The sequence below is a fragment of the Lissotriton helveticus genome, chromosome 8 (genome assembly GCF_964261635.1).
Source record: "Lissotriton helveticus chromosome 8, aLisHel1.1, whole genome shotgun sequence".
Lineage (NCBI taxonomy): Eukaryota > Metazoa > Chordata > Amphibia > Caudata > Salamandridae > Lissotriton > Lissotriton helveticus.
The window spans coordinates 169,869,680-169,895,735 of record NC_136069.1 but is presented as its reverse complement, the minus strand read 5'-3'; the positions used below and the strand labels follow the sequence as shown (position 1 = coordinate 169,895,735).

At 45.0% G+C, this 26,056-nt stretch overlaps 1 protein-coding gene across 4 annotated transcripts in view; it reads right to left on the bottom strand.

Moving 5' to 3' along the window:
* The window catches only part of BRWD1 (bromodomain and WD repeat domain containing 1), a 2,464,655-nt gene that overhangs the window by 2,388,220 nt on the left and 50,379 nt on the right, over positions 1-26,056 (bottom strand). For all 4 annotated transcript variants that reach the window (XM_078656838.1, XM_078656840.1, XM_078656841.1 and 1 more), the window contains one exon: positions 25,841-25,939. In XM_078656838.1, coding sequence (XP_078512964.1) covers positions 25,841-25,939 — 99 coding nt within the window. The remainder of the gene's footprint in view (positions 1-25,840; positions 25,940-26,056) is intronic.

Here is a 26,056-nt window from a genome sequence, read left to right as displayed (position 1 = left end):
TGAAAGACCTACCTCCCATGCGTGCCTTTTTTATCCTGGGGACCTTTAGTAGCCCTACACAGGAGGATCGCAAAGCACGCGCAGGCGCGTACCAGGTGATCAAACCCTGAAGGGGAGCTGGTGCCTTACCACCCAGGATGCGGTGGCATGTGCAAAGGGCCTTAAATTCGACCATGCTCCTTACTAGGAGCCAGTTAAGGGCCTGAAGGGCTGCCTTGGATGCTGATCTCTAGGGGAATTTCAGAATCAGGCGAGCCGCTGCATTCTGCAGCACCTGGAGGCGGTTGATCACCTTGCTGGTGGCTCCCAGATACAGCAGATTGCCATAATCCAGGCGCGATGTGACAAGGGCATGCACCAGCGTCCTGCGGGCTGACGTAGGGAGAAGATCTAATACCTTCCGCAGGCTTTTTAGGACGCTGAAGCAGACCCCCACCACACGGCCTATCTGGGGTCCAAAAGACAGGTCTGCGTCGAGCCACACTCCCAAGTTCCTGGCTGCTTCTTGACAGGGTATAGGGACCTCCCCTAGACATGACGGCCACCATGCCGATGACGAGACAGATGGGCTCCCCCCCACCACGAGCACCTCAGTCTTGCTGCCATTTAGCTTAAGACAATTGGTGGACATCCAGGTAGCCAGTTCCTGCATGCAGGCTCTGAATCTGTCCACCGCAAGACCGGGCGCCCGCGATAGGGAGATGACCAACTGCGTGTCATCGGCATAGGACACTATGTGCAGACCATGGCTTTCAGCAATGGGCGCCACCGGGGAGACAGAGATTAAATAGGGTTGGGCTCAGGGACGAGCCCTGAGGCACGCCCTGGCCCAGGCCAATCTCCCTAGAGTAACAATCTCCCCGGCGAACCTGAAAGCCTCTCCCTGTCAGGAAGGACTGGATCCATTCAAGTGCAGCTCCTGATATCCCACCATTATTCAGACACTGTAGCAAGGTGGTATGAGCTACAGTGTCGAATGCTGCACTTAGATCCAGTAGGATGAGAGCCATAGTCTGGCCCTCATCCACCCCCTGACGTAAGGTCTCCACTGCCATCAGAAGCGCTGATTCAGTCGAGTGGCGGGGACGGAAACCAAACTGGGTCTCTTGCAGGAGGGCAGCCTCTTCCACGAAATCCATCAGTTGTATGTTTCCCGTTTTCTCCGCCACTTTAGCCAGGTATGGTAGGAGGGAGATTGGCCGGAGGTTCTCCAATTTTTTGAAGCTGATGTTAGGCTTCTTTTGAAGAGGTAGCGCCACCACCGCCTGTTTCCAATCTCTGGGCACACCAATCTCTGGCCACCTCTGAATCGTTGCTTCCCTTTTAATGAAACACTCACTTACGGTCTTCTCAGGGTCTTTTCCAAACCCTGCACAGGGACTGCTATGTATAGGACGATTGCCCGCCACCACCGTCCCTTTCCAGGGGACCCCAGTTTCCAAACAGAGCTATATACTCTCAGGCTATTGCGGACATGAGAGAATCGGCAAAGTTTGTCATCCTATGTGGTCTAGATACAACCGACTTACTGGGCAGTGCAATTTCTGGTCAGTGGCCCTTCGGCACCAATCCTGACTGAGGACTATTGTTTTTTCTGGGGATGTCAAAATATCGCTTCTGTACATGCTCTCTGATAGCTTTGGTCTCTGCCAAGAAAAGGCGGACTCATCGTTCGTGCACTTTAAGGACTCCCAGGCTAGGGCCAGGTCCTTGGGTCTCTCCATCCCCTTCGTCATCCCAGGTCGCCTTTAGCCCCTTTCGTGGCTATGGAAGGGGGTTCCAACTAATTCAATACTCTCCCAGACACTACAGCCAACAAGCTTTCAAGGCCAAGGAGGCAGTTTCCACATACCACGTAGGACAGGTAGCCAGAGTTCGGGCTAGTTCACCACTCCCCCAGCAGCCGCAGACTCCAAGCCCCTTTTGTTTGCCCTCCTATCATCACAAATTGCAAAAAACACACAAATGCCTAGACCACTCTTTTTTAAAAAGAACAAAAACAATTACTGAAGGTCAAGAATAATCTTTATTGAATTCTGACCTGGTAGTTATATTTTATACCTTTGACTTCTTTTTTTACTTTCAAAGTTTTTTTTACATATATATTCCTTAGCAAAGATAGGACAAACTGTACATATATTTACAATACTATACAAACCAATTCATAAACAAAACATGTCACAATATATCTACACAAACTCAAAAAAACATCATCACAACAAAAAACATCTCATGGAACGAGAGTTCTGAGACAAGAACACTGCGTCTGCGGAGATGTAGAACGTTCATCTCTGTATGCGAAGGTACAGGCCTGCAACTAATCCTGGAGATCTTCAATATATTATTATTTAGCTACAGCAACAGGGGAGGGGGGGTTTAGGCTAATCTATCTTATAACAGGACAGGGTTTTCACGGTATACGGTTTATTAACCAGACTAACAGTATTTTTAGTATGCATTTGTTTTCCAATTGTGGCACGTATACTGCATTTCAGAGCACAATAGTTTAATAAATATTCTAAACTTTCTTTGTCTCTCCTCGTTACCTTATTGTGAACGAGTATGAGCGAGAGCGAAGCGATGTGTCCTGTTACCGCGGTCCCTGAGAGGGTCGGAAGTGTTGTATTCTGGGGTGCCAATTGACTTACTTTTCTGGTAAGGCTAGGAGGGCAAGTGAGTCACTATAGATAGGACTCTGGCCATAGGTAGTGAGGTGGCATGGTGACTTAGTCCTTACCTGCCGATGTCCTATGATCCCAAGCATAGTTCTGTTCCTGAGCAGAATCTCTGCAACAGTGCAACTGCGGTCCTGGTTAGCAGGATCCCAGTGAACTACAGTCAAAACACAATGACACCAGGCAAAAAGTGGGGGTATCCATGCCTACAAATGATACATTGCTTACCTGTAATCATAGTTCTCTTCCAGGTGAATCCTCATCCGAGTCATAAGCACTGAACAGTCCTGCCAAAGTGAGGGGTGCCCGTATGTGGGCGGGACTATTCAGTGCTTATGACTATTGATGAGGATCCCCTGCAAGAGAACCAGGTTACTCAATTAAAGCACTTCACTCTCCCGGGATGATGATGATTACTGTTAAGTTTAGAGACTCAGATATAGCATGACAGTAAAGAGGAAAAGCGTTACTCCTTTGTATCTTCTTCCACTGCAGATTCATAAGCATGCACTCTCCTGCTTTTACCTTTTATTTTGAAAAGAACTATGTGGAGATCTTTTGATACGGCATTGTCAAGGACACTTTCTGGTCTTATTCCTAGAGCATAGACCTGGGAATGGATCTGAAGGCAGATGCACTCCTATGGTGACTGTTACTCCATCAATGTGAATATCTCTTTATTCATATATGCACATGGTCGACCCTTGTCCACTCGTATAATGCTGATATCCATCAGATGTTTTCATGGCATGCACTAGTACAGCTCATACAACATTCCCATTTCAAAGAAAGTCAGCCCTTGGAGGAAAATGCACCTTGTGATCATAGACCTTGTTGTTGTGAGTATAAGAGAGCATAATACATTATTTGAGACATCCATGTAGATGGAAAACGACTTTAAACAAACTTAATACACTGGGCTCAAAATTAGTATACAGAAGAGTGCACAGCTACGGGATCTGCAATAAATATGAGCTACAAGAAAACAAGTTACTTACCTGTAACTACAGTTATCCAGTATTGGTATCTTTCATAGATTCACATGCCTGAATCATTCCCCGTCTCCGAGGCGGGAGTCCCACTGTAATAATATATACAAAAGCAGTGCCTTAGAAAAAATTTGTAGTAGGCTGACAAGACTACAGGCCCCAAAAGGCCCAAAACTTAGCAGCCTATCTACCTCATTATATGAAAAGAACTGAAAGTAGGAGTAGAAGTGGTGGGAGAGGTGTGGCGCCGCGGCCAGGGCAACTGACACTGGAATCTGGGGATCAGGGTTCGATCCCCGGCTCCGGCGGCAGGTTAGCCCAGCACCATGTGACTCTGGGCAATAGCTTGCTTAATCTTCCCGACGGCCCCCAGCGCCTAGAGACCCTTACGGGTGATTGTGCGCTTTACAAATGTGGATTATTATAGTTCCAACCAATCAGATGTCAGCACCCTCTAGAACCTTCCCAGCAGAGGCAGTTCTCCTCAGATTTTCCCAGCACAAGTGAGAAGTACATATCCCTAATAGAGAACTGTTCTGCCGGGGAGGAGGGTCGGTGCATGTGAATCTATGAAAGATACCAATACTGGATAACCGTAGTTACAGGTAAGTAACTTGTTTTCTTATCCAGTATTGGGGTATCTTTCATAGATTCACATGCCTGAATCAGAATAGCAAGCAGTAAACCCATAGCTGTCGTTTGCGGAAGGTGGGAGACAAAGAGTAATTCTACATATCCCCCACTCATCCGGAAGGTTATAGAGCACTAGAAATGTAAATGTACATAAATGCAGAAACCTTCTGAAAAGAAATAATTATATTCAGATAACATAGTTCATATTAAAAACAGCATTTGACAAGCAAAACATTACAGTGTATTATGCATAATCTTATGTCATGAATATAATGTGAGAGACCTTAAAAAGTCTAACCTTAATGAAGAAGATGCTGCAGCACCGCTTGTCCCACTGCTGTATCATCCTGTAATGCTGATTGCAAGCAGTAATGCTTTGTAAATGTATTGACACTCTTCCATGTAGCAGCTCGGCAAATGCCCTCCAGCGTGAACCCAGCAAATAAGCTGTCGACGCAGACATCATTCTGGTGGTTAGCTTTTTCGTGACAGAATTGGATCACTGAAGATAACCATCTAGCTATTGTTGCTTTCGTCACGGCTTGTCCCAGCATGACTTGACCATAAGCAATAAATAACTGGTTAGATTTTATTAGGTCTTTAGTTTTCTGAAGATAGAACTTTAGACATCGTTTCACATCAAGAGAGTGCAGGGCCTTTTCTGCCGGTGTGACTGGATCCGGGAAAAAAGTCTTTAACTTTACCAGCTGGTTTAAATGAAATTGAGATGGTACTTTAGGAATGAATTTTGGATTTGTTCTCAGGGTGACATAGTCCTTAGAGATTTGAAGGAAAGGTTCTGAAATCGTGAAAGCTTGAATTTCGCTAACCCTTCCGGGCTGAAGTTAGAGCTAGTAAAATAGCAACTTTCAAGGTTAAAAACTTTAGTTTAGCTTTGTGAATAGGTTCGAAGGGCCTCCTCATTAACTGGGACAAAACGATATTGAGATCCCATTCAGGAGGTGGAGGTCGAATTGGAGGAAAGGCTCAAATCAATCCTTTGAGAAATTGCTTGATCAGTGAGGAAGAGCATAGTGAAGGCTTGTTCGAACTTTTTCTGAATCTGGATATAGCAGCAAGATGTACTTTGATAAGGGAGAATACTAGACCTGCTTTGGCTAGCGATAGCAAGTAAGGAAGGATATCCTAAGGTGGAGCCTGGAGCGGATGGATATTATTTGCTTCACACCAACAACAGAAGCGTCTCCATTTAAAACGGTACGTTCTGATAGTACTCTGAGCACAGGCTTGAGACAGAATTGCTCTACAGTCTGCAGAAATCTTGAGATCCTTAAACTCTAAGAAGTCAGGAGCCAGGCGTGCAAGTGAAGCGATTGTGGATCCGGGTGTAGAATATGACCTCCTTCCCAGGTCAACATTGAAAGTGTCGGTTGGAGACGAAATGGAGGCTGCTGAGATAGCAGGAGCAGTTCTTGGAACCAGTACTGCCTCGGCCAGCGAGGAGCAATGAGGAGAAGAGTGCAATGCTCCCTCTTCATCTTTTGCAGTATCCTCGGTATTAACGGAATCGGGGGAAAAGCGTATGCATAGATTCCTGACCATCTCATGGACAGGGCATTCCCTCTTGACCCCCGTTGAGGAAATCTGCTGGCGTAATAAAGGCATTTGCTGTTCTGTTGCGTCGCAAACAGATATAGAGTTGGCGTGCCCCATCTTTGAAAGATCCTGTCCACCTGTTCTTGTTCCAGTGCCCATTCATGGCAACCTGCGAGAGATCTGCTGAGGTTGTCGGCTAGAGAGTTTTGAACCCCTTTTACATGCTCCGCTCTGAGGGTTATGCCGTGTTGTATAACCCACTCCCACATCTCTTGAGCTTCCTGCGATAGAGAGATCTCGTCCCTCCTTGCTTGTTGATGTAAAACATGCTGGTGGTATTGTCCGTATACACCAGCACTGAGGAATTTGCAATTCTCGGCAGGAACGCTTGCAGAGAAAGGAAAATGGCTCTTAATTTATGTGCTTCTGCTGATATTGGTGAGACCATCGTCCTTGAATTTGGAGGTCCTGGAGAGGATCTCCCCATCCTTCCATGGATGCGTCCATGGTCAGGATGAAGTCCGGAAGGGTTTGAACAAACGTGAGGCCCAGTGACAGATTGTTTTCTCTTGACTACCATTGAAGAGCTCGCCTCATTCTGGATGTCACTTTAATGTGATCGTCGAAAGACCCTCCTATTTGTTGCCATTGTCGGTGCAATTCTTGCAGTGGCCTCATCCTGAGTCTTGGTAATGGGACTAGACTGATCGCTGAAGAGCACATCCCTAGAAAAGACGCAAACGTTCGGACAGAAAGTGACTTTTTTGTTGAGATTAGTCTTGCCAGTTTTTGAAGTATGTTCTGTCGTTCCTGAGACAAGAACGCCTTGCACTGTTGGGTGTCCAGTGAAGCTCCCAGAAAGGTTAACACTTGGAGGGGTTGCAATAGTGACTTCTTTGCATTGAGAGTAAGCCCTAGGTTCGAGAATAGACGAAGAGAGCTTCTGACCGCTTGTCTTGTAGCCTGTTTTGATGGTCCTTTGAGCAGCCAGTCATCGAGGTATGGGAAGACTTGTATTCCCCGAGACCTCAGTGCTGCAGAAACGGGGGCTAAACATTTTGTAAATATTCTTGGTGCCGATTTCAGCCAGAATGGGAGCACCTTGAATTGAAAGTGGACGCCAGCTACCGTGAACCGCAGGTATTTGCGATGTTTGGGGTGTATAGGGATATGGAAGTAAGCGTCTTCCAAGTCCAGAGAAGCCATAAAATCCCCTTCGTTGAGACAATTGAGCAAATCTGCCAACGTCACCATGCGAAAACTTTGTTTCTTCAAGAATTTGTTTAGTTTGCGCAAATCCAGAATCGGGCGCCACTCTCCCGACTTTTTCTTTATGAGGAAGAAGCGAGAGTAGAATCCTTTTCCTTTTTGCGAGATGGGAACCTTCTCTATCGCCTTCTTGCGAAGCATGTTTAAGGCTTCTTTGAACAGTAAGTGAAGACGAGGGGGGGGGGGCCCTTGGGCGGGTTCGTAGGCGGTTTCTTTAAGAACTCCAGAGTGTGTCCTTTTTTCACTAAGTCGAGGACCCACTGATCCGATGTGATGTTCCGCCATTGTTGGTAAAAGGCGGAGATCTTCGCGCCCACAGGGAGGGGAGGATGTTGGACTGGCGTCTGGCATAGCTCATTGACGTTTGTTGGAATCCGGCCTTGATTATTTGATCTTCGTCTTCCTCCCTGACAAGAGAAATTGCTGGAAGTAGATTGCCTGTATGAAGATTGGTAATACGGCTGTTTGTACTGAGAATGATATTGCCTGTTCTGCTGATTGTGGTAAATTTCCCCTGGAAGAAAAACCACGACCCCTTGCTCCTCTAAAAGAGCCTCTCTTATATTGCAGGGTACCAAGTGATTTGCGGTGTCGATATCCGTCTTGATGGTAAGTAAGGCGTCATCTATGTGCTTACCGAAGAGCGAGTCCCCGTTGTAAGCCATATCAAGGATCTTTGTTTGCACTTCCGGTCTGAAGGAGGTTGCTCTGAGCCAGCCCTGGCGTCTGAGGACCGCAGCACCCGTTAACTGTCGAAAGTTAGTGTTTGCGATGTCTAGGGCGCTGTCTATTATCTCTGATGCCGCCCTCTCTCCTTCAAGCACTACCTTACGTGCTTCCTGCTGACAATCTTACGGTATCAAATCTATGAATTCCAACAAATCCGACCACATCTGTCGGTCATAGCGGGCAAGAATTGCAAGAGAATTTGCTGCCTTGATGGAAGATGCAGCATTGGTGGAGAACTTTTCCTATTAGGTCCAATCTCCTGCCCTCTTTGTCCAGTGGCGTTGAGATTGGAGGGGATGGATTTTTGGACCTCTGTTGAGCAGCTTGGGACATTACAGAGTCCGGACGTGGGTGGCCCACCAGACAAGATAGAGTTTCTGGCGGTGCTCTATACTTCTTCTCAATACGAGGAAGGACTGCAGGGATAGAAGCGGGCGTCTTCATAATCTTAAGACCTTCCTTCCAAATGAAATCCATAATGGGTATAGCCCTGGTGATCTTCCTATACCCCTCTTTGAAGTCGTGTAAAAAGCAGTCTGTCTGCTCAATAGTAACTGGCAGTTCAAATCTTGTAGCAGCCCTTTGCATGATATTGTGAAAGCCGCCAATGTCCTCCGGTGGAGAATCCCAAGTGTTGCGGCAAAGGAGGTTAAGGCATGGGGATTATGTATTCATCCCACGGATCTGCAGGTGTGTTGTCATTAGGTAGCTCGCCTTCCTCTCTTCCATCTTCATCCGAAGAGGAAGTATCCTGATCCTCTTGTGGTGTGGGGTCCACAGTGTGTCTTGGCGACACTGGAGCCTGCGGTGTTGGAGGCATGGGTACGTCTGCCGGTACCGAAGGCACAGCTGGCGTGGACGGTGAAGGCGGGAACCTTTGGCGATAGTCTGCCAACATGGCCTGTAAGTCCTCAACCAAAGAAGGTGGGAGATGACTTGTCTCCTCCGAACGTGAAGCTCTGTATGGTTTTTTTTGTTGTTTGTTTTTTTGCAGAGTTTTATATAGCGCGAACTAGACCCGAACCGAATCAGGTATCAGAGCGCTCTATATAGCACCAGTTACGTTACATGAGGACGGACACACATTAATTTTTAGGCACGGGGAGATTAAGTGATATGCCCAGAATCACAGGAGGTTTTGGCGTCGTTACCAAGACTCAAACCCAGATCCCCAGGTCCGAGGTCGAGCGCCCTAGCCGTTAGGCCACCTCCTCTCCCGAGTTGTCTACAGAAAGGTGTATACAAATTCTCCTGACAGAAATGCATATCCTCTTCTTCATCCTCTTCCTGACATTTTATTTGTAATTCTGATGGATGGCGTGCAATTCCAAAGGGACCTTCTTAGTCTCCATCATCCTCATCCGATTCCTCCTCCTCTACATATGTTTCCAAAATGTGCGATGGTAGTAGCGGGGAAATATTAGAGTAGTCCTGCCAATGATAGGTCTTCAACTGAAAGTGAGTGTATGCCACAGGTGAGGCATGAGACACTTGCGGTAGAGTAGGCCAGGTTCTTGCAGGTGGAGTCTTGGTAACAACTGGACTCTTTGTTGATTTATGGCTCATTGCTGGAATTGCCGTCGACGAGCTCATCGTTGACGGACTCGTCGTCGACGGTGGTACTGCTGATGGGCTTCGCGTCAACGGGACCGCCGTCGACGGGGCTGTCGATGGATTCTTCGTCGACGGGGCTGTTGACGATGGGGCTGTTGACGATGGGGCTGCCGTCGACAGGGCTGTCGTCAACGGGGCTGTCATCGACGGGGCTGTCGACGACGAAGCGGTCGTCGACGGAGCGGTCGTCGACGGGCTCCTCTTTGATGATCCAGTCGTCGACGGGCTCTTCGTCGACGAGATCTTCGTCGTCAACGGGCTCTTCGTCAACGATGACTTCGACGGAATGGTCGTCGACAGTGTTTTTGATAAAATTGAAGAAATGTCCTTAGCCCCAGAAGATTTCTTTGAGGAAACCTTGGCTGACACAATAGGTGAAGTAATAGCAGAAGTAAACACCGTAGCAGAAGAGCTTGAGGTGGTAGAAGTCACAGAGACTGTGTGAGAAGACACCAGTGAAACAGTTTTAGCCTGGGCTTTACTCACTGTTTAAGACGCTGAAGATCCTGAAGGCGGAGAAGATGGAGATTCAAGAGGAGGAGACGATGACCTCCTTGTGGGTTCTGAAGCTCTCTGAGAGGATTTGTGATGTTTTTTCCTCTCAGGAAAAGAGCTGTCTCTGGATCTGGCTCTTTTGCTAGAAGTAGAAGCTCTGTCCTCATTAGCTGTAGAAGATGACTTGAGCGATAGAAGAACCCTTGCCTCTCTGTCCCTGATGGTCTTGGCAGGGAAGGTGCGACAATTCCTGCAATCCTTCACAATGTGATTGGGATGCAGTCAGTAGATGCAGTCTTTATGCAGATCATCTACATGGACCCTCTTTTTATCACAGGTCCAGCAGGCCTTGAAAAGGGCTTTCTTCTCAGACATTCTGAAGAGAAAAGTAGAAAACTGAGTAGGCACTCAGGGAGACTCCCTTCCACATGACGTGCGGTGAAAATCTGAGGAGAACTGCCTCTGCTGGGAAGGTTCTAGAGGGTGCTGACAGCTGATTGGTTGGAACTACTTTCAGTTCTTTTCATATAATGAGGTAGATAGGCTGCTAAATGTTGGGCCTTTTGGGGCCTGTAGTCTTGTCAGCCTACTACAAATTTTTTCTAACGTACTACTTTTGTATATATTATTACCGTGGGACTCCCGTCTCGGCAACGGGGAATGATTCAGGCATGTGAATCTATGAAGGATACCCCAATACTGGATAACTATACAAATACATTGTATGGTTGTAGCATGTACCACAGTGGCTATGAGAATAGGATTAAACTTACAGATAGGCATAAAACAGACACTTCAATTTAAAAGTGGTAGTACCTTCTGGGTTTAAAATAGCACTGTAAACACATTAAGCTATATGTGCACCAGGTATCAAAAAACAAAATAACATTGGGTCTTTAGAAAGGTAATTTTGTTATATACATTAGCATATGCAGATTTACAAAGAAAACCTGAAAGACTAAATGATAGTGCTTACAATAGTAAATGTTAAATGGAAATTATGTGTGCCACGTTTTTATGCCAGATTTTCTGGATATCCATTCTAAGCTAGATATTATTTAACTGTAAACAGTGATTTGAATTTATTCTGTTGTAAATTCATGTACCCTCAAGACACTTGCCAGTTAGCTTTGGGTCTTTTATTTAGCTACAAGCATAGCTCTAATAACTCATGATCACAATGCAATGGGATGCCCCATTTTCCTGCAGAATGTTGTCCTTACCCTTCTAGTGTCACATCTCCAAATATCTATTCAGACTACAGCTTGCTATAACAACTTTAAAATGCGAAGTAAGTATTAATAAACTATGACAATGTTTCTCCGTTACTGCAAAACAGTGTAAATGCTATACCCCACTAATAATTTATTGTGGGAAGGAGGAATGGTCACCAGAGAATATACAAAAGAACAAGCTGTAAACCAATGGCTAGTACACTATATCACAATGCAATGACCATCCCCAACTCAGTTACCTCTACTTTATGCTCATCTTTGATCCAGTAAAGCTTTCTTCTACATTTTGTCTGTGTTTGTGCTATATAAATATCATACACATTCAATTTATATTTGCAGCATGTGTCTGTTATCGAATCACAAGCCAGACACAGACTGTAAAGAAGGGCCCCAACTTGCTAAAAGTTGGGTAGGGTGTCCAGTGAAAGAGGAGTGTCGATATATTTTACAACTGTTTGACCCACTAGGAGCTCTCTCCCAATACAAATATCAACATGAAAATATTTTATGAATCTGTGGACAGAAAATCATGTAGCGGTCTGCAAAAGTGTGCAATAAGAATATTCCAAGAAGAGGCATACAGCTTGCATGTAGAATGTAGACACTGCAGAACATGAAGATAAATGACATGTTGTAAGGATTATGCTACTAACCCAGTAAGTATCTGTTCTTGGCATGTCGAGCAGTAGATTCACATGTTTTGCATACTCCTGCCATCTAGTGTTGGGTCTGGATGTTTGCAAGTTGATTTTCTTCGAAGAAGTCTTTCCTAGTTACGCGGTAAGGTGACTACTCCTTTTGGTGACAGTACGCATGGGCATTGACTTCATTGTTTGTTTCTTTTCCCTCAAGAGAGTGAGAATGGAGTAGTGTGTAATATAGAGATGTCTATGCGTATGTAATGTAACTAATGCAAGACTGCAACAAATACAAGTGCCCGGGGAGGAGGGAATGTGCATGTGAATCTACAGCTCTACATGCCAAGAACAGACTCTTACTGGGTAATTAGCATAATCCATTCGATGCATATGTGCTGTAGATATACATGCATTGCATAGACTATACAGGAGTATTCTCCCAAAGCGGAGGCTAACCAGTAGATGTTGCAGCGGTTTATAAAGGTGTTTTTAGCACTGCTTGACCTACGTTGGCTTGTTGACATGCTAACACATCCACACAGTAATGTTTGGTAAAAGCGTGTGGTGTGGCCCATGCTGCTGCTTTACAAATGTCAGCTATAGGGATGTTACCTAAAAAGGCAATAGACGCTCCTATTTTACAAGTGGAATGCGCTCTAGGAGTTATAGATTAAGTTTGTTTACCTTTAGCGTGGCAGGTTGAATGCATTTAACAATCCATCTTGCAATACCAGATTTTGATTTGGGTTTGTCTTGGTGAGGTGTAGCAAATTCAACAAACTGCTTTGTTTTGCGAAACAGTTTTATTCTTTTAATGTAGTACAATAACGCTTTTCTGACATCAAGAGTATGAAGAACTCTTTCTGCTACAGAATCAGGTTGAGGAAAGAAAAAAGGCAACTCAACTGATTTATTGATATGAAAAGCAGAAACCACTTTGGGAAGGAATTTTGGGTTGGTGCGAAGAACTACTGTCTTTATGGAGTTGACAGAAAGGTTCTTCTAAGGTTAAAGCCTGCAGCTCACCAACTCTCCTCAATGAAGTGATCACAATGGAGAAGGCCACTTTCCATGAAAGAAACTGTAGGGGCCAGTTGTGTAATGGCTCAAAAGGTGGACCCATGAGCCTTGTAATTCGAATGTTCAGATCCCCAAATGCTGCTGGAGGCACCCAGCGTGATATAACTCTCTTAAGGCTACCCATAAAGGCTTTAATTACTGTAACCTTGAACAAAGATAGTTGGTATCTGTTCTGCAAATATGCGGCTACTACTGAAAGATGCATACAAATGGAAGGGTAGGATAGGCCAGCACGCTGTAAATGCAGAAGGTAAATGATATTTTGAGTGGATGCATCCAGTGGATCAATATTGTTACTAGTACAATATATGATATTTTCCATTTAGCTAAATAGCATATTCTAGTAGTAGGGTTTCTTGCTTCTTTAAGAATGGTCAAACATTCTGGAGGCAAGTTAAGATAACCAAACTCTATGACCTCGGGAGTCAAATTGCTAGATTGAGCTCCTTGCGGTGTGGGTGTCTGGCTTCTCCTAGGTTCTGCATGAGACGGCTGGAATTGTGATGTAGCTTTTGTTGTGAAACTACTGACAGTTCTAAGAGTGTTGTGAACCACAGTTGACGGACCCAAGTGAGACCACTAGAATCAGTGTGAGGGATGTTTGCCTGAGCTTCCGAACCAGAAATGGAAGGAGAGGGAGAAGCAGAAAAGCGTAGGCAAATATCCCTGTCCAATTCATCCATAGGGCATTGCCTTTGGATAGAGGGTGTGGGAACCTAGAGACAAAGTTTGGGCATTTTTAGTTGTCCACTGTGGCGAACAGATCTATTTGTGGGAATCCCCATTCTTGAAAGTATGGAAGGAGAACCTGGGGATGAAGGCCCCGCTGGTGTATTTGTTGCCGCCTGCTGCTTAGGAGGTCGGCAATCTGATTGTCCACTCCTGGGAGGTGCTCTGCCAGAAGATGGACTCTGTGATGAATTGCCCAACACAAAATTGACTGAGAGAGTTATGACAGTTGCAGAGAATGTGTCCCCCCTTGTTTTTGTACATAGTACATTACTGTCATGTTGTCGGTGCGGACTAGGACAACTTTCCCTATGAGGTGAGACGGAATAGCTTTCAGTGCTAGACATACATCTAGAAGCTCTAGATAGTTGACGTGCAAAGCTTTGTACTTGTCCCATAGACCTTGAACTGTCAAGTTGTGAAGATGGGCTCCTTAACCTGTGAGGGATGCGTCTGCTGTTAGCACGATCCATGGAAGAGGGTCGATGAAGGGGCGCCGTTTTGATAAGTTTGGTGTGTTCCACCCCTGCAGAGAGAGATGGGTGCGGCTGTCTACCAACACTAGATCTGTTAATTGACCCCGTGACTGATTCCACTGACGGGCCAGGCACTCCTGTAGAGGACACAAATGCAACCTTGCATGAGGTACTATTGCGATGTAATGTAATGTAATGTAAAAAGCTCTCATATAGCTCGGCCTTCACTCCAGAAGCATCTTGGCGCTTTAGAAAGGGAAGACAGAAAATGACGAGCCTTGCTGATGGTAGAAGAATGGTCTACGTATTCAAATTAGGTTTTTGCACAGGGTATCGGATAGATTGTATATCCATGTTTTGAGGGTCTTTCTGAAGGTTGTTTCTGATGCAATTTGACGTAGAGACGTTAGGAGTATGTTCCACGCTTTGGAACCCAAAACTGCCAGGGCCTTTCCTCCTCTCATTTTCAGTCTGAAATTAGGGATGGTGAGGAGGTTAGCCTTTTGGGATCTCAAACTGCGAGTGGGGGCGTAGTGTCTGAATATGCTCTGAATGTAGTTCGGTCCTTTTCCATAGAAGGCCCTAAAAGTAATTAGGAGGATTTTGAAAAGAAACCGTTTATGAAATCGGCAGCCAATGTAAAATGTCCATTGCTGCTGTAGCCGACGTCCTCCTATTCCATCCCAGCACCAGTCTTGCCGCTGCATGTTGCACCATTTGCAGCTTATGGCAGACCATCCTATTTGTCCCTGCATATAGGCTGTTGCAGTAGTCGAGGCGTGATGTTATAAGTGCTACTGCAACCATTTTTCGTGCTGGAAGTGGTATTAGGTCAAAGATTTTTTGAGCCCCTTTATGACGCCGAAACATGTTCCTGCTACGGCCACTGCTTGTTGTTTAAAAGTCAGAGAGGAGTCAAATCTAATCCATAAATTTTGGACTTATAGAACAGTGTTTAGGGGGCGGTGGCGTCCTCCGATTACCTTTTCCATACGGCAAGATCTCCGTTTTTCCTGAATTGCATTTGAGATGGTTCACGCTCATCCATTGGAACGTGGCTTTTAAGCAGTTTTTAAGCTTCATTTCGGCCTCACCGGTGTCATCCTCCATCACCAGGATGAGCTGCGTATCATCCGCATACGAGATGGTATTGATATTAAAGGATGATATGAGAGCTATGAGGGGGCCATATATACATTGAAAAGTGTCGGGCTCAGGCAGGAGCCCTGAGGCACTCCTGAACTGAGCCATTTTTCTTCTGACCTAAATTGACCTAAGGTGACCACTTGTCGCCTATTTGCTAAAAAGCTTTTTAGCCAGCCCAACACGTTTCCAGCAATCCCCGACGCGGCTAGACGGTCCACCAAGATGGTATGTGAGACCGTATCGAACGCCACGGAGAGGTCCAAAAGTACCAGGACCGCCTTCTTTCCCTGATCCATTGCGGCCCTTAGAGTTTCAGAGGTGAAAATCAGGGCTGACTCAGTCGAGTGTTGGGCCCTAAAACCCGCTTGGTTGGGGTGCCAGATGTTATTGGCCTCCAAGAAGGCAGTGAGCTGCTTATTTACAGATTTTTCTGTTAGTTTGCAGAAAGCTGGAAGCAGGGAAATGGGTCGCATGTTGGTCAGTGTTGTTGGGTCTGGTACTTGTTTTTTCTGCAGGGGCTTTACTGCCGCAAGTTTCCATTCTTCAGGAACTGAGCCAAGATTGAGGGAGGAATTTATAATGCTATTTATGATGGGGTTGACAATCTCCACCATTGCGTGAAGAACAAAAGGAGGGCAGGGGTCAAAAGGGGAGCCTGATTTGATCTTTAAAATTTCTGCCCGGGATTCCTCTAGGCTAACTGGATGGAAAGTGGACATGGAGGCAATGGTTATGACATCTCTGTTGTTTCCTGGCTTCTCTTGAGTCAATGGATGAGGGTAAGTATCTCGATAAACAATCGCGATCCCCCCCCCCCACCCCCCCTTTGGATTGATCTATCTTCTCTAGAAATACGGTATCTAGGGGGAAGAGTGTTTGTAACATCCGATTACTGTTGGGCGTCAGCCATGTTTCTGTCATGAAGAGGCAGTCCAGGTCCATTTCTGTTATGTGGTCAAAAATGTGCAGGGCATGTTTGCTCATTGACCTAACATTAATGAGGCCGCATCTCGGGACTTTCATTTGACTCTTTGCCTGGGTATTCCTGCATGGTCCGAAACTCCCCCTGCATATTTTACAACTCCATGGTCCTACCCAGTTTGTCATATTTAATGTCTGTATACATCTAGTTGGGTCAGAGTTTATCCTGATTAAGAATTCCCTAGAATGTTGTATGGCTGGACCAGGGAACATGGCCCCGGCCCCGGTCGTGGCGCGGATGGGCGCAGACGGGCTTACCTTTGGCGCACTTTCGGTGCGCCAAAGGTGCGCCCGCTGCGCGTACTGGGGGGCATTTTCTTTTATCGTCACCGTATGACCTGTAATGCGTGCGCACCGGAAGTCTAATCACTTCCGGTGTGTAAGGGGTAGAATGCCGACCTCCCTCCACAACAATCCGGCCTAGTGTCGGCGGTGGACCGGGGAGGCGGCAAAAAGGTATTGCATGAAGTTAAAAGGTGCAAAAACAAAATTATAACAGTGCAACTTTCAGTTTATAGTTTAAAAATCACCAAATTACCAGCGCATCAGCGCGACAGCGAGGCAACGGTCTCCTGCGCTATTCCAATGCATGACGCCATCATCCCTAGCAGCTGCATGAACGTTCTAACTGCTAAGTAATGATTGGTGTGAAACTGTAGTAGCAGAGTTTGAATATTTTGAATTCTGACTGCATTGGGAGAAGCTAGAGCTGTGGAAGTGCTTAGAGTCGCTCGCAGATAAGACTGCATTTGTGAAGGCTGAAGGTGAGACTTTTGAGCTTTTACCGTGAAACCCAATTGGTAGAGTAGGTCTAATGTAGTCTGAGTGTGGGGTAAGCACTTTTGGTGTGTGCTGGCTTTTATAAGCCAGTAGTCCTGGTTTGTGAAGACGTGCCGCTACTACTGTCAGACATTCTGTGAATACACAGGGAGCAGTAGTTACGCCGAATGGAAGTACTTTGAATTGATAGTGCTTTCCTGCTATCACAAATCGGAGTTATTTGCGATGAGCTGGGTGAACCAGAATATGAAAGAATGCATCTTTTAAGTCCAGAGTGGACATAAAATCGCCTTGTTGTACCAGTGGAAGAACCTGTTTAAGCGTGACCATGTGAAAGTGTTCTGAAATTATGTATAGCTTTAATTTCCTTAGATCCAAAATTGGTCTTAAGGAGCTGTCCTTTTTGGGGATAGGAAGTATAGAGAGTAGACCCCCCAGTACTTGGTACTGGAATAGAACTGACTCTATAGTTACTTATATTAAAATAGCTTGCATCTCTTGTTTGAGAAGCTGCAAGTGTTCTGTCAAACGTTTGTGGGTACGAGGTGGTATGTTGGGAAGATTGCTGGTGAGCTCCAGGCAATATCCATGTTGGATAATGTCTAACACCCATTTGTCTGATGTTATGGATTGTTAAAAGGGGAGAAATTGTTGAAGCCTTCCCTGACAGGTGTTAGATGATCGGGGGAAGTGTAGGCAAGTCACTGCTTATTGGTGACAGGGGATTTTCACGTTGGTGCCCTTACCGCTACCTTTAAAATAGTTTCCTCTCTACACTCCTCTAAAGAAGCCTCTACCGGGAGAGGGTTGCTTGTTGGATTTGTAAGTGGAAGTGTTCGCGTCTGAGGATTTACTTTTAGACCCTGCTCCATAGAATGAGTGGCAAGAGGAGCCTCGGCTTGAAAGACTCTGAAGCCCTCACATGGTTTTCGTCACATCCGTGTCGTTCTTCATCTTTTCTAGAACCTCATCAACTTGAGGTCCGAAAAGATGTTTGTCAAAGCAAGAGCACATCTAATTAACAGAGATGAGCTTTCCTTCTTGCATTAGCTCTTCTGCCTTTTTTCTTGTGTTCGTCTGGGAGGAACTGAAGTAGACCTTCCATTTGATCCCAGTTGGCCCCGTCATATCTGGCTAAGAAGCTCTGTGTGATGGAAATGCACCAGTGATTAGCAGCTACTCTTTTACCAGATGCATCAATAGGCTTAGATTGTTTATCTAGGGAGGAGAATCACCAGATGTCTGAGTTTGCTCTTTTACGAGCATTGGAAACTACCAGGGAATCCAGGGGGAGCTGCCCTTTAATTAAAACTAGATCAGAGGGTGATGGTTTATATATTTTTTGATTAACCCTGGGTGTTAGGATTTGTGCACGAACCGGATCTTTAAAGATGTCACCTGCAGGTCTTATCATGCCTTTCAACATAGGGAGACTTTGACTAACTATGTGAAGACCCTAGTATCTCAAATAAAAAAATCATCATCTGAGGCCTCTTTTTGCAGAGTAACCCCATGATATTCTACTTCCTGGAAATTAGCTCTTGATAAGATATGTCATCTGGAGGTGAAGGTTTTGTAGGGGATAGGTCTGGATCATTATCCATGGGTGGATCAACATTGTAATGGTTCCATTAAATTGTAGGCAAAGGAGCATTGTCATCACGAGCACTAACAAGCCTCTATGCTCTCTACATTCTTTTTACCACCATCCTGGAAACAACCCCATCTTTATCGAACATGCAATGGATATTCTAGCCGCAAATGTCGAACAGCAAAATACTTAGATCTTCCTGGCGGACTTCAACCTCCACTGGAATGATCCCGACGACCCAGAGGTCAATAGGCTCAAAGCTTTTCTGTTCGACCTTAATTTGTCTCAAATCTGTGACAGCCCCACCCACGAAAAGGGTTTAACCCTCGACCTAGTAATTGCCAAAACAGACTCTACCCCAGCTGGAATCGATCCTCCCTTGCGACTGGTCTGACCATCACATAATTACTTTCCACATCAAGGTAGTAGTCAAACTACTCTCTGTCCAACCTACGAGAACGAAAATTTGGAAGAGGAACCTAGAAAACATTAACCCTGCTTCTCTCGCAACCGCTAGTCACACCCTCACACCCCCACTGGATGGATTAAAGGATGTACATGATCTGATTATTCACTACTTTCACGCTATGAACCAGGTACTAGACAACTTCGCTCCCCTACAACTGAAAATTGTCACCTCAAAAGAATAAAACCCCTGGTATGATGGTAGGCTAAATGAAGACAGAAAATCACTAAGAGCAATTGAAAGACAATGGAGAGCCGCTCCATCTGCTGCCCACCTCAAATTGCGAAGAAGCACAAGAAATTCCTAATATAGAAAGATTAGATGATCAAAAGTTGACTTCATTCATCAACAATTAGACTAAGCCAAGAATCGTCCCAAAAGACTATTCGAAATAATCAAAGCTCAATCTAAGGGTGTCTCCCACTCCCCCCCGTCCCCTCCCCTCCCAAGCTAATCCTGAAACACTCCCCAATTGCGAGGAGCTTGCATCCTTTTTCACAACAAAGACTGAAAACTTAAAGACAGACCTACTTAACGATCTATTATCCCATACCGACCCACATATGAGAGCCTCACTGACCACACAAGGTCCCCTGATGATCTGCTCTACAAAGCTCTAACTCAAGAACAATGCCTCCTGGACCGACTTCAGCTTTTACAATGAAAAAACTATCTTAAAAATGCTCACGGCCCTGAATCCCTCCAATCACTTCACAGACCCTCTCCCAGCAACCCACTTAAAAACCTTCACTCCACTGCTATTGCCCCTATGAACTAGGATTATATATACCTCTCTTCTACAAGGAATCATCCCAGATATCCTCAAAGCTGGTCAGGTATCCCCGTCCCAAAGAAACCATCGGCGGACCTATCTGACCTGAATAACTATCGCCCAATTTCTAGCAACTCAACCCTGGCCAAACTACTAGAAAAAGGTGTCCACATGCAGCTTAGTAATCACATAGACCACTTCAACCTGCTCGATCAATTCCAATCAGGCTTTCGATCAGGGCACCGCACAGAATCAGCTATGACCCACATAATTGATGATGCATTCGAAATATTGTGTCAAAACAAAGCCTGCCTGCTAATCCTGCTTGACTTATCCTCAGCCTTTGACTCAGTCAAACATGAAAACCTACTAGACCTCTTGAAACACAGGATGGGACTATCTGGTACAGTGTTAAACTGGTTCACTTCCTTCCTCCAAAACAGAACACAAAGATTCAACATTTACCAATCGTTATCTAACCCCTCCCCGGTGACTTTGGGAGTACCCCAGGGTTCCTCCCTCTCCCGACACACTCCAATCTGTTTATGAAACCACTCACTGAGCTTCTCAACTCCTCAAATATCCAATATCACATGTATGCCGACGACACACAACTCTACATTAAGGTCCACTCACTTGAAGACATCAAGGGCCAGATGTAGGTCACCAAATACCGGTCAGTAACGGCCGATTTTGGCCGTTACTGACCGGTATTTGGTGATTGAGATGTAGGGGGATTACATTTTACAGAATCGGTAAATTTACCGATTCTGTAAAATACCGATTCTGTACCGATTCTGTAACTTTACCGAATTGGGAAATCTATATGTAGGTGGCACTGGAAACAGTGCCACAGGCCCCTAAGAATTCGTTATTTACCATGACATACTATGTCATGGTAAATAACGAATTCCTGTGTACATGCACATCTGTGCATGTACACCTGTGCCATGTGGCACACATACATGCCCTAAGGGCATGTATGTGTGTGACATGGCCCTAAGGGCATGTATGTGTGTCACATGGCACCCAAGCCAGAATCAGGGGTGCAACAGGGTGTCAAAGTGACACCCTGTCCCCCTTGTAAATTCGGTAATTTTACCGAATCGGTATTTACCGATTCGGTAATTGACATGGGCCTCAAGGCCCATAGGAATCAATGGCAATTACCGAATCGGTAAATACCGATTCGGTAATTACCGAATGTTACAGATTCGGTATCAAAAACGGTAAAAAAACCTACATAGCATTTACCGATTTGTAAATACCGAATCGGTAAAATTAGGTATTTACGAATCGGTAAAGGCCATTTACCTACATCGGGCCCCAAGTCCCTTAATACAACGCTCCATAAAACACAGATCTGGCTGGCAAAGAACCATCTAAAACTAAACACCCTAAAAACAGAATATCTCTTAATCGCTCCTCCCAGCCAAACAAACCTTAATCCGCGAGTGGATGAAGCACATTCCAGCACTCGATGGTCAACCTCTCATCATTGATTCCGCTAAATCACTAGGACTAACCCTGGACAATAAGCTAAATATGCAGAAGCACATCAGCGCTGCAACTAAAGGAGCTAATTTCCAGATGAACACCATGAGAAAATTGAAACCCTTCATACCGTCAAGTGACTTTAAACAGGCAGTTCAATCTCTAGTAATTCCCAGAGTGGATTATGGGAGTGTTGCTCTTTGCGGCCTGCTCAGATCAACAACCGCTCCTCTAAGAGCCTCAATCAATACAGCCGCCAGACTCATCAAAAGCTCCAAAAGAAACTGCCACATTTCCCCTGACCTTCGTGCCCTCAACTTGCTACCTTTTGAGGCCATAATCCATTTGAAAATCGCCTGTATGAAACATAAGGCCTTACATCACAAAACACCAAGATACCTTGCGGCGAAACTGGTTCTATCGGGGGGTAACAGATCTACTAGGAGCTCTAACAATCTTCTACTTAAACCACAGCGTTTCTCCAAGAAGAAGACATACTACCTTTCCTTCTCAGGAATGGCTCCCAGGATTTGGAACGCCTTGCCACCAGAAACGAAAATGCATCCGCATCTTTTTTTTTTTTTTAAAAGGAAGTTAAATCGATTTTCCTGGCCAAATTCACCGGAATCATTTATACGCTCTTGTAAATATGTGCCGTTCTCTAATGTTTACTATTAACGTATTCACCTAATTCATTGTATTTCTACGTTTTTTTATGTCGATATATCTGCACTTTAAAGCGCTCTGATATCCGCAAGAGTCTTGTTTGAGCTATACAAAACTGTCAAAATAAATAAAAGTAAATAATAAATTATTATCATCATCCTCATCTCTTAAATCAGGCTGTGACGAGATCCCTGTGGGGTTATGTGTAATGGATCGAAGCCTGGCAGTATACGTAAAGGTGAAGATGGTGGAGGGGAAGGCAAATGGATAGGACTTGTAGCAATGTCCTTTTTCTTCTTGAGGGGGGGGGGACTGGTCTTCAGTGTCCTCTGAGCTGTGTTTACTTTTGGAAGGAGTTTTGGCCAAACTGTGTCCAGTGCCTGGATTACTATATAAAAAAATCTGTTTTGGATCCAATCAGTCTGTCATAATGTCTAAGATTGGTTCCGGGGACTCTGAAATATGTTCTTTCGATTTTGGCGTTGACCGTTTCGGTGCCGAAACAGACTTGTCCTTGGAAGCGGAAGGTTTGGGCTCCAAAGCGGTATTTTGTTTCGAAGTGGAAGGTTTCGGCTATGAAGCAGACTTGTTTTGAGCCGGAGTATTTCGGTTCCGAACCAGATTTGTCTTTCGGAGCGGAATGTTTCGGGTCCGAAAACTATTTGTCTCGACACGATCCCAAGCCGGAAGGCTTGACTGCTTGTTTCAGTGCAGGGCCCGAGGGCGAAGAATCAGAAACATCGTCTCAGTGCCAACCAAGGCCCGAAGGCAGAGGTGGTGCCAAAGCCTTCTGTTTGGGGGAAGGCACCTTATCAGGTACTGGTTTTTTGATACTCACGACACCCTGTCCCACTGGAATGTCTTCTTACTCCAACTCGATCTCGAGGTCTGAATCAGATTCTTCGACTGATAAGGCCTCCTCTTCTTCTGCGGCGGACCCTTACCCTTGTTCAGACTCTTCTTCGAAGAGCTCCAGAGTCTGTTGAGTGCTTTGGCACTGCATTTCTCGTCATCAAGCCTGACTGTCCCGAAGAGCCTTTTTCGACCTGAACAAGCGACAGGCCTCGCAGGCTTCTTATTTGTTCTCTGGTGATGAGCACAAGTTGCAGACCTGGTGTAGATCGGAGCACGGGTACTTCGAGTGGCATCGGCAGAGGGGTGGATCAACGCGACTAGGCCCGAAGCCCGCCCACAATGTTTGACCGAAGAGGAGAGATTTCCCGATGGAATGGATAAAGGGAAATGAGTACAATAACAATAACAATACAGTCGAGGGTAGAGTGGATTGCGCACCGGTGTAAACCCGAAGGACTGTTTCAAACCGGACAGCAATAATACAAGTCCGAACCCAATGGCGGAAAGAAAACAAACAATAGAGTCGATGCCAATGCACACTATCACCGAAAGGAGGAGTTACTTTACCTCGTGACTAGCAAAGACTTCTTCGAAGAAATACAACTTGCAAACATACAGACCCAAAACTAGATGGCAGGAGTATGCAAAGCATATGTATCTACAGCACACATGCCTAGAACAATGTGTTTCAAAGGTACAAAAGCTCTTCTTAGATCAGATTTAGAAAGAAACAACGTTCACACGAGGCTGAGCAAATCTTCCAAAAAGGAGGTTAGTAGTGGCTGTAATTGGTTAGCAATCTCTCTTACATTCAGGGTATGTAAACAGCGCTTGCTCATATGTCTAATGCAGGCAAGTTAAGACAGGGCAGCATGATAGACTGAATAAAAAGAGGTCACCGAACACTAGGAAAGAAGATTGAGTTAGTATGCAACATTACTATGTCTTTTGTAGCAGCACGTAACTGATCTCTAAAGTAGACATAGCATTTCGAAAGACCATCTTCCAAAGGAACTTCTTGACTACATAAATGCATTAATTCAATAGGTGGACCAATAAGCCTGGGTCATTTAGAATACAATTCTGCTATTGTTGTATGAATCGGATAAGGCCACCAGCGACTTTGGTGTTCTGCAGACATCAAAGGCGAATCAGTGATGTGAATGTTTTGAGCAGAGACTTGCATATCTGCCAGGAGAAGGTTTTTTTTTAAAAATATCTTTTTATTAATTTTAGTAACTAACAAAAATTCGGCATATGACATGAAGGGAAACAAAAGTGTCAGTTCATATGTCAATTAATCTGGGAATCTAGGCAATTACAATAATACAACACACTGGTTGGGGTGCGCATCAAGGGGACAATGATTCGTCTTCGATGGGGACTGTCGGTGCAACACATATCTCCCCTGTAGGCATTCCATTTGGCCCACACTAGAGACCATTTTTTAGGGCAGCCTCTCAGGAGAAGGTTTTTGCCACCGAACTGGGATGGCCTTCTTTTACCCCTCTGTCGGGGAATCCCTGGGGAGTGCGACCCACAGTTCTCTCACGATATGGATGCATTGACAGTCCTACGTGTGCAGGACTGGGGTGGCCACTTTAACTCAGCTCGGAACCAGCTAGAGGAGACAGGAGGAGTGACGTCGACCCCTCCCCTCCTATTAGGGACGCCCGCCGAGCAGAAAGGGGAGTAACGCGTATGCGGAAGTGCGCAAGCCGGAGAAGAGAGGCCGACAGAAGCAGCGAAGTGGTTAGTGGGTTACTGCTTTTGTCACAGGGACCCTTTTGTGACTGGGCAGTTCATAAGTTACAATCATAATCTAGCATAATGAGCTTTGAAGTGCCGTGAAAGAGCTGCATGCAAACTACATGGTACAGGTTAGAAAGTTCGATTTTTTCCCTTAGTCTTTCATTATCCTAACGTTGCTAAAGAAGGGGTTGCTTAGGTAGAAATACATTCTTATTAGTCAAGCCAACCCTAATCACTGGGTTACGTTCTGAATCCATTAGTTTGAGCTTCTCCAGACCGAACACTCTTAAAAAATGCCTACCTGTATGGATGACATGTGAATCCTAAACACTTTTTAATTACGTTTGTCTTATGCAACTTTTTCTATACAACGATTTACACAAGTTTGATTCACCGTCTCTGTATTTGTGTGTGCTGTAAAGTGCTCCAGCACCCACCACTGGTATGAGAAGCGCAATAAAACAAATAAAATACATGCGAGAGAGATGCTATGAAATAATGAGGGGCAAATTTGGAGGGTGTTAATGAGGGAATCATTGAAGAGCCCCAAAAACGATTGTTGAATCTTAAAGGACTCATCATTTACTATGCGTTAAAAGCTAATACAATTGAATATATAATAAAAAAAAATATGTTGTAGAATGTGCCATTTTTGCCAAAATTTTCTTTGGGGGAAAACTTCCCCAAACCCTCCTTTTAATGGTTAGGCTCGATCGCTGTACACCCTATGCACAGTATGGGGGCTGGTCTGACAACATTTGCAAGAACTCCTTTGGGTTCCCAGTCCGGTCCTGCCTAGGATCACAAAATTTGGTCAAAAGGGGAGGCAAGATTGAGCCTAGGTTTTCTGGTTTTTAATCTGTGCAATTTAGCCACCAGATGACTATCTCTTTCCCACTCTCCTTTTACATCAAAGGTTAATGCTTTAACTTTAATTCCTGGTGTTTAGGTTTGAGTGGGTGGCAGACTCCCAAGCAAACACAATTCTAAAAGTTACAGGAAAACTATTTTAAATGCAATCACAAATTGGATAAGTTATGATCTGAACTACCATAAAAAAACACTTCATCCTTAGAACCCAGTATGCTCAGTTGATACAATTCTATCTTTGAAAGCAGACACAAACGTTAAGTAATAACTTCAGTTGCACATCATTTTACATAATCATGTTAATAATTTGAGGCTGCTGGGCAGATGAAAATTACCAGGGCTACATACCAACGTTTGGTGGCCAGCGATAATTTACAGGCATTTCAGGAGGTCTACCTCGATGGAGAGCAGCAAATGCAGGACCCTTCCAGACACTGCTTCTGCAATCTTTTGAAAACAGAAGATTCTCAATGAATTACAAATATTAATATGCAATTTAAATCACATCCCTAAGGTTTTTTTTTTATTTTTTTAAGAACAAATAAAAAGCCATTTGCATGTAGA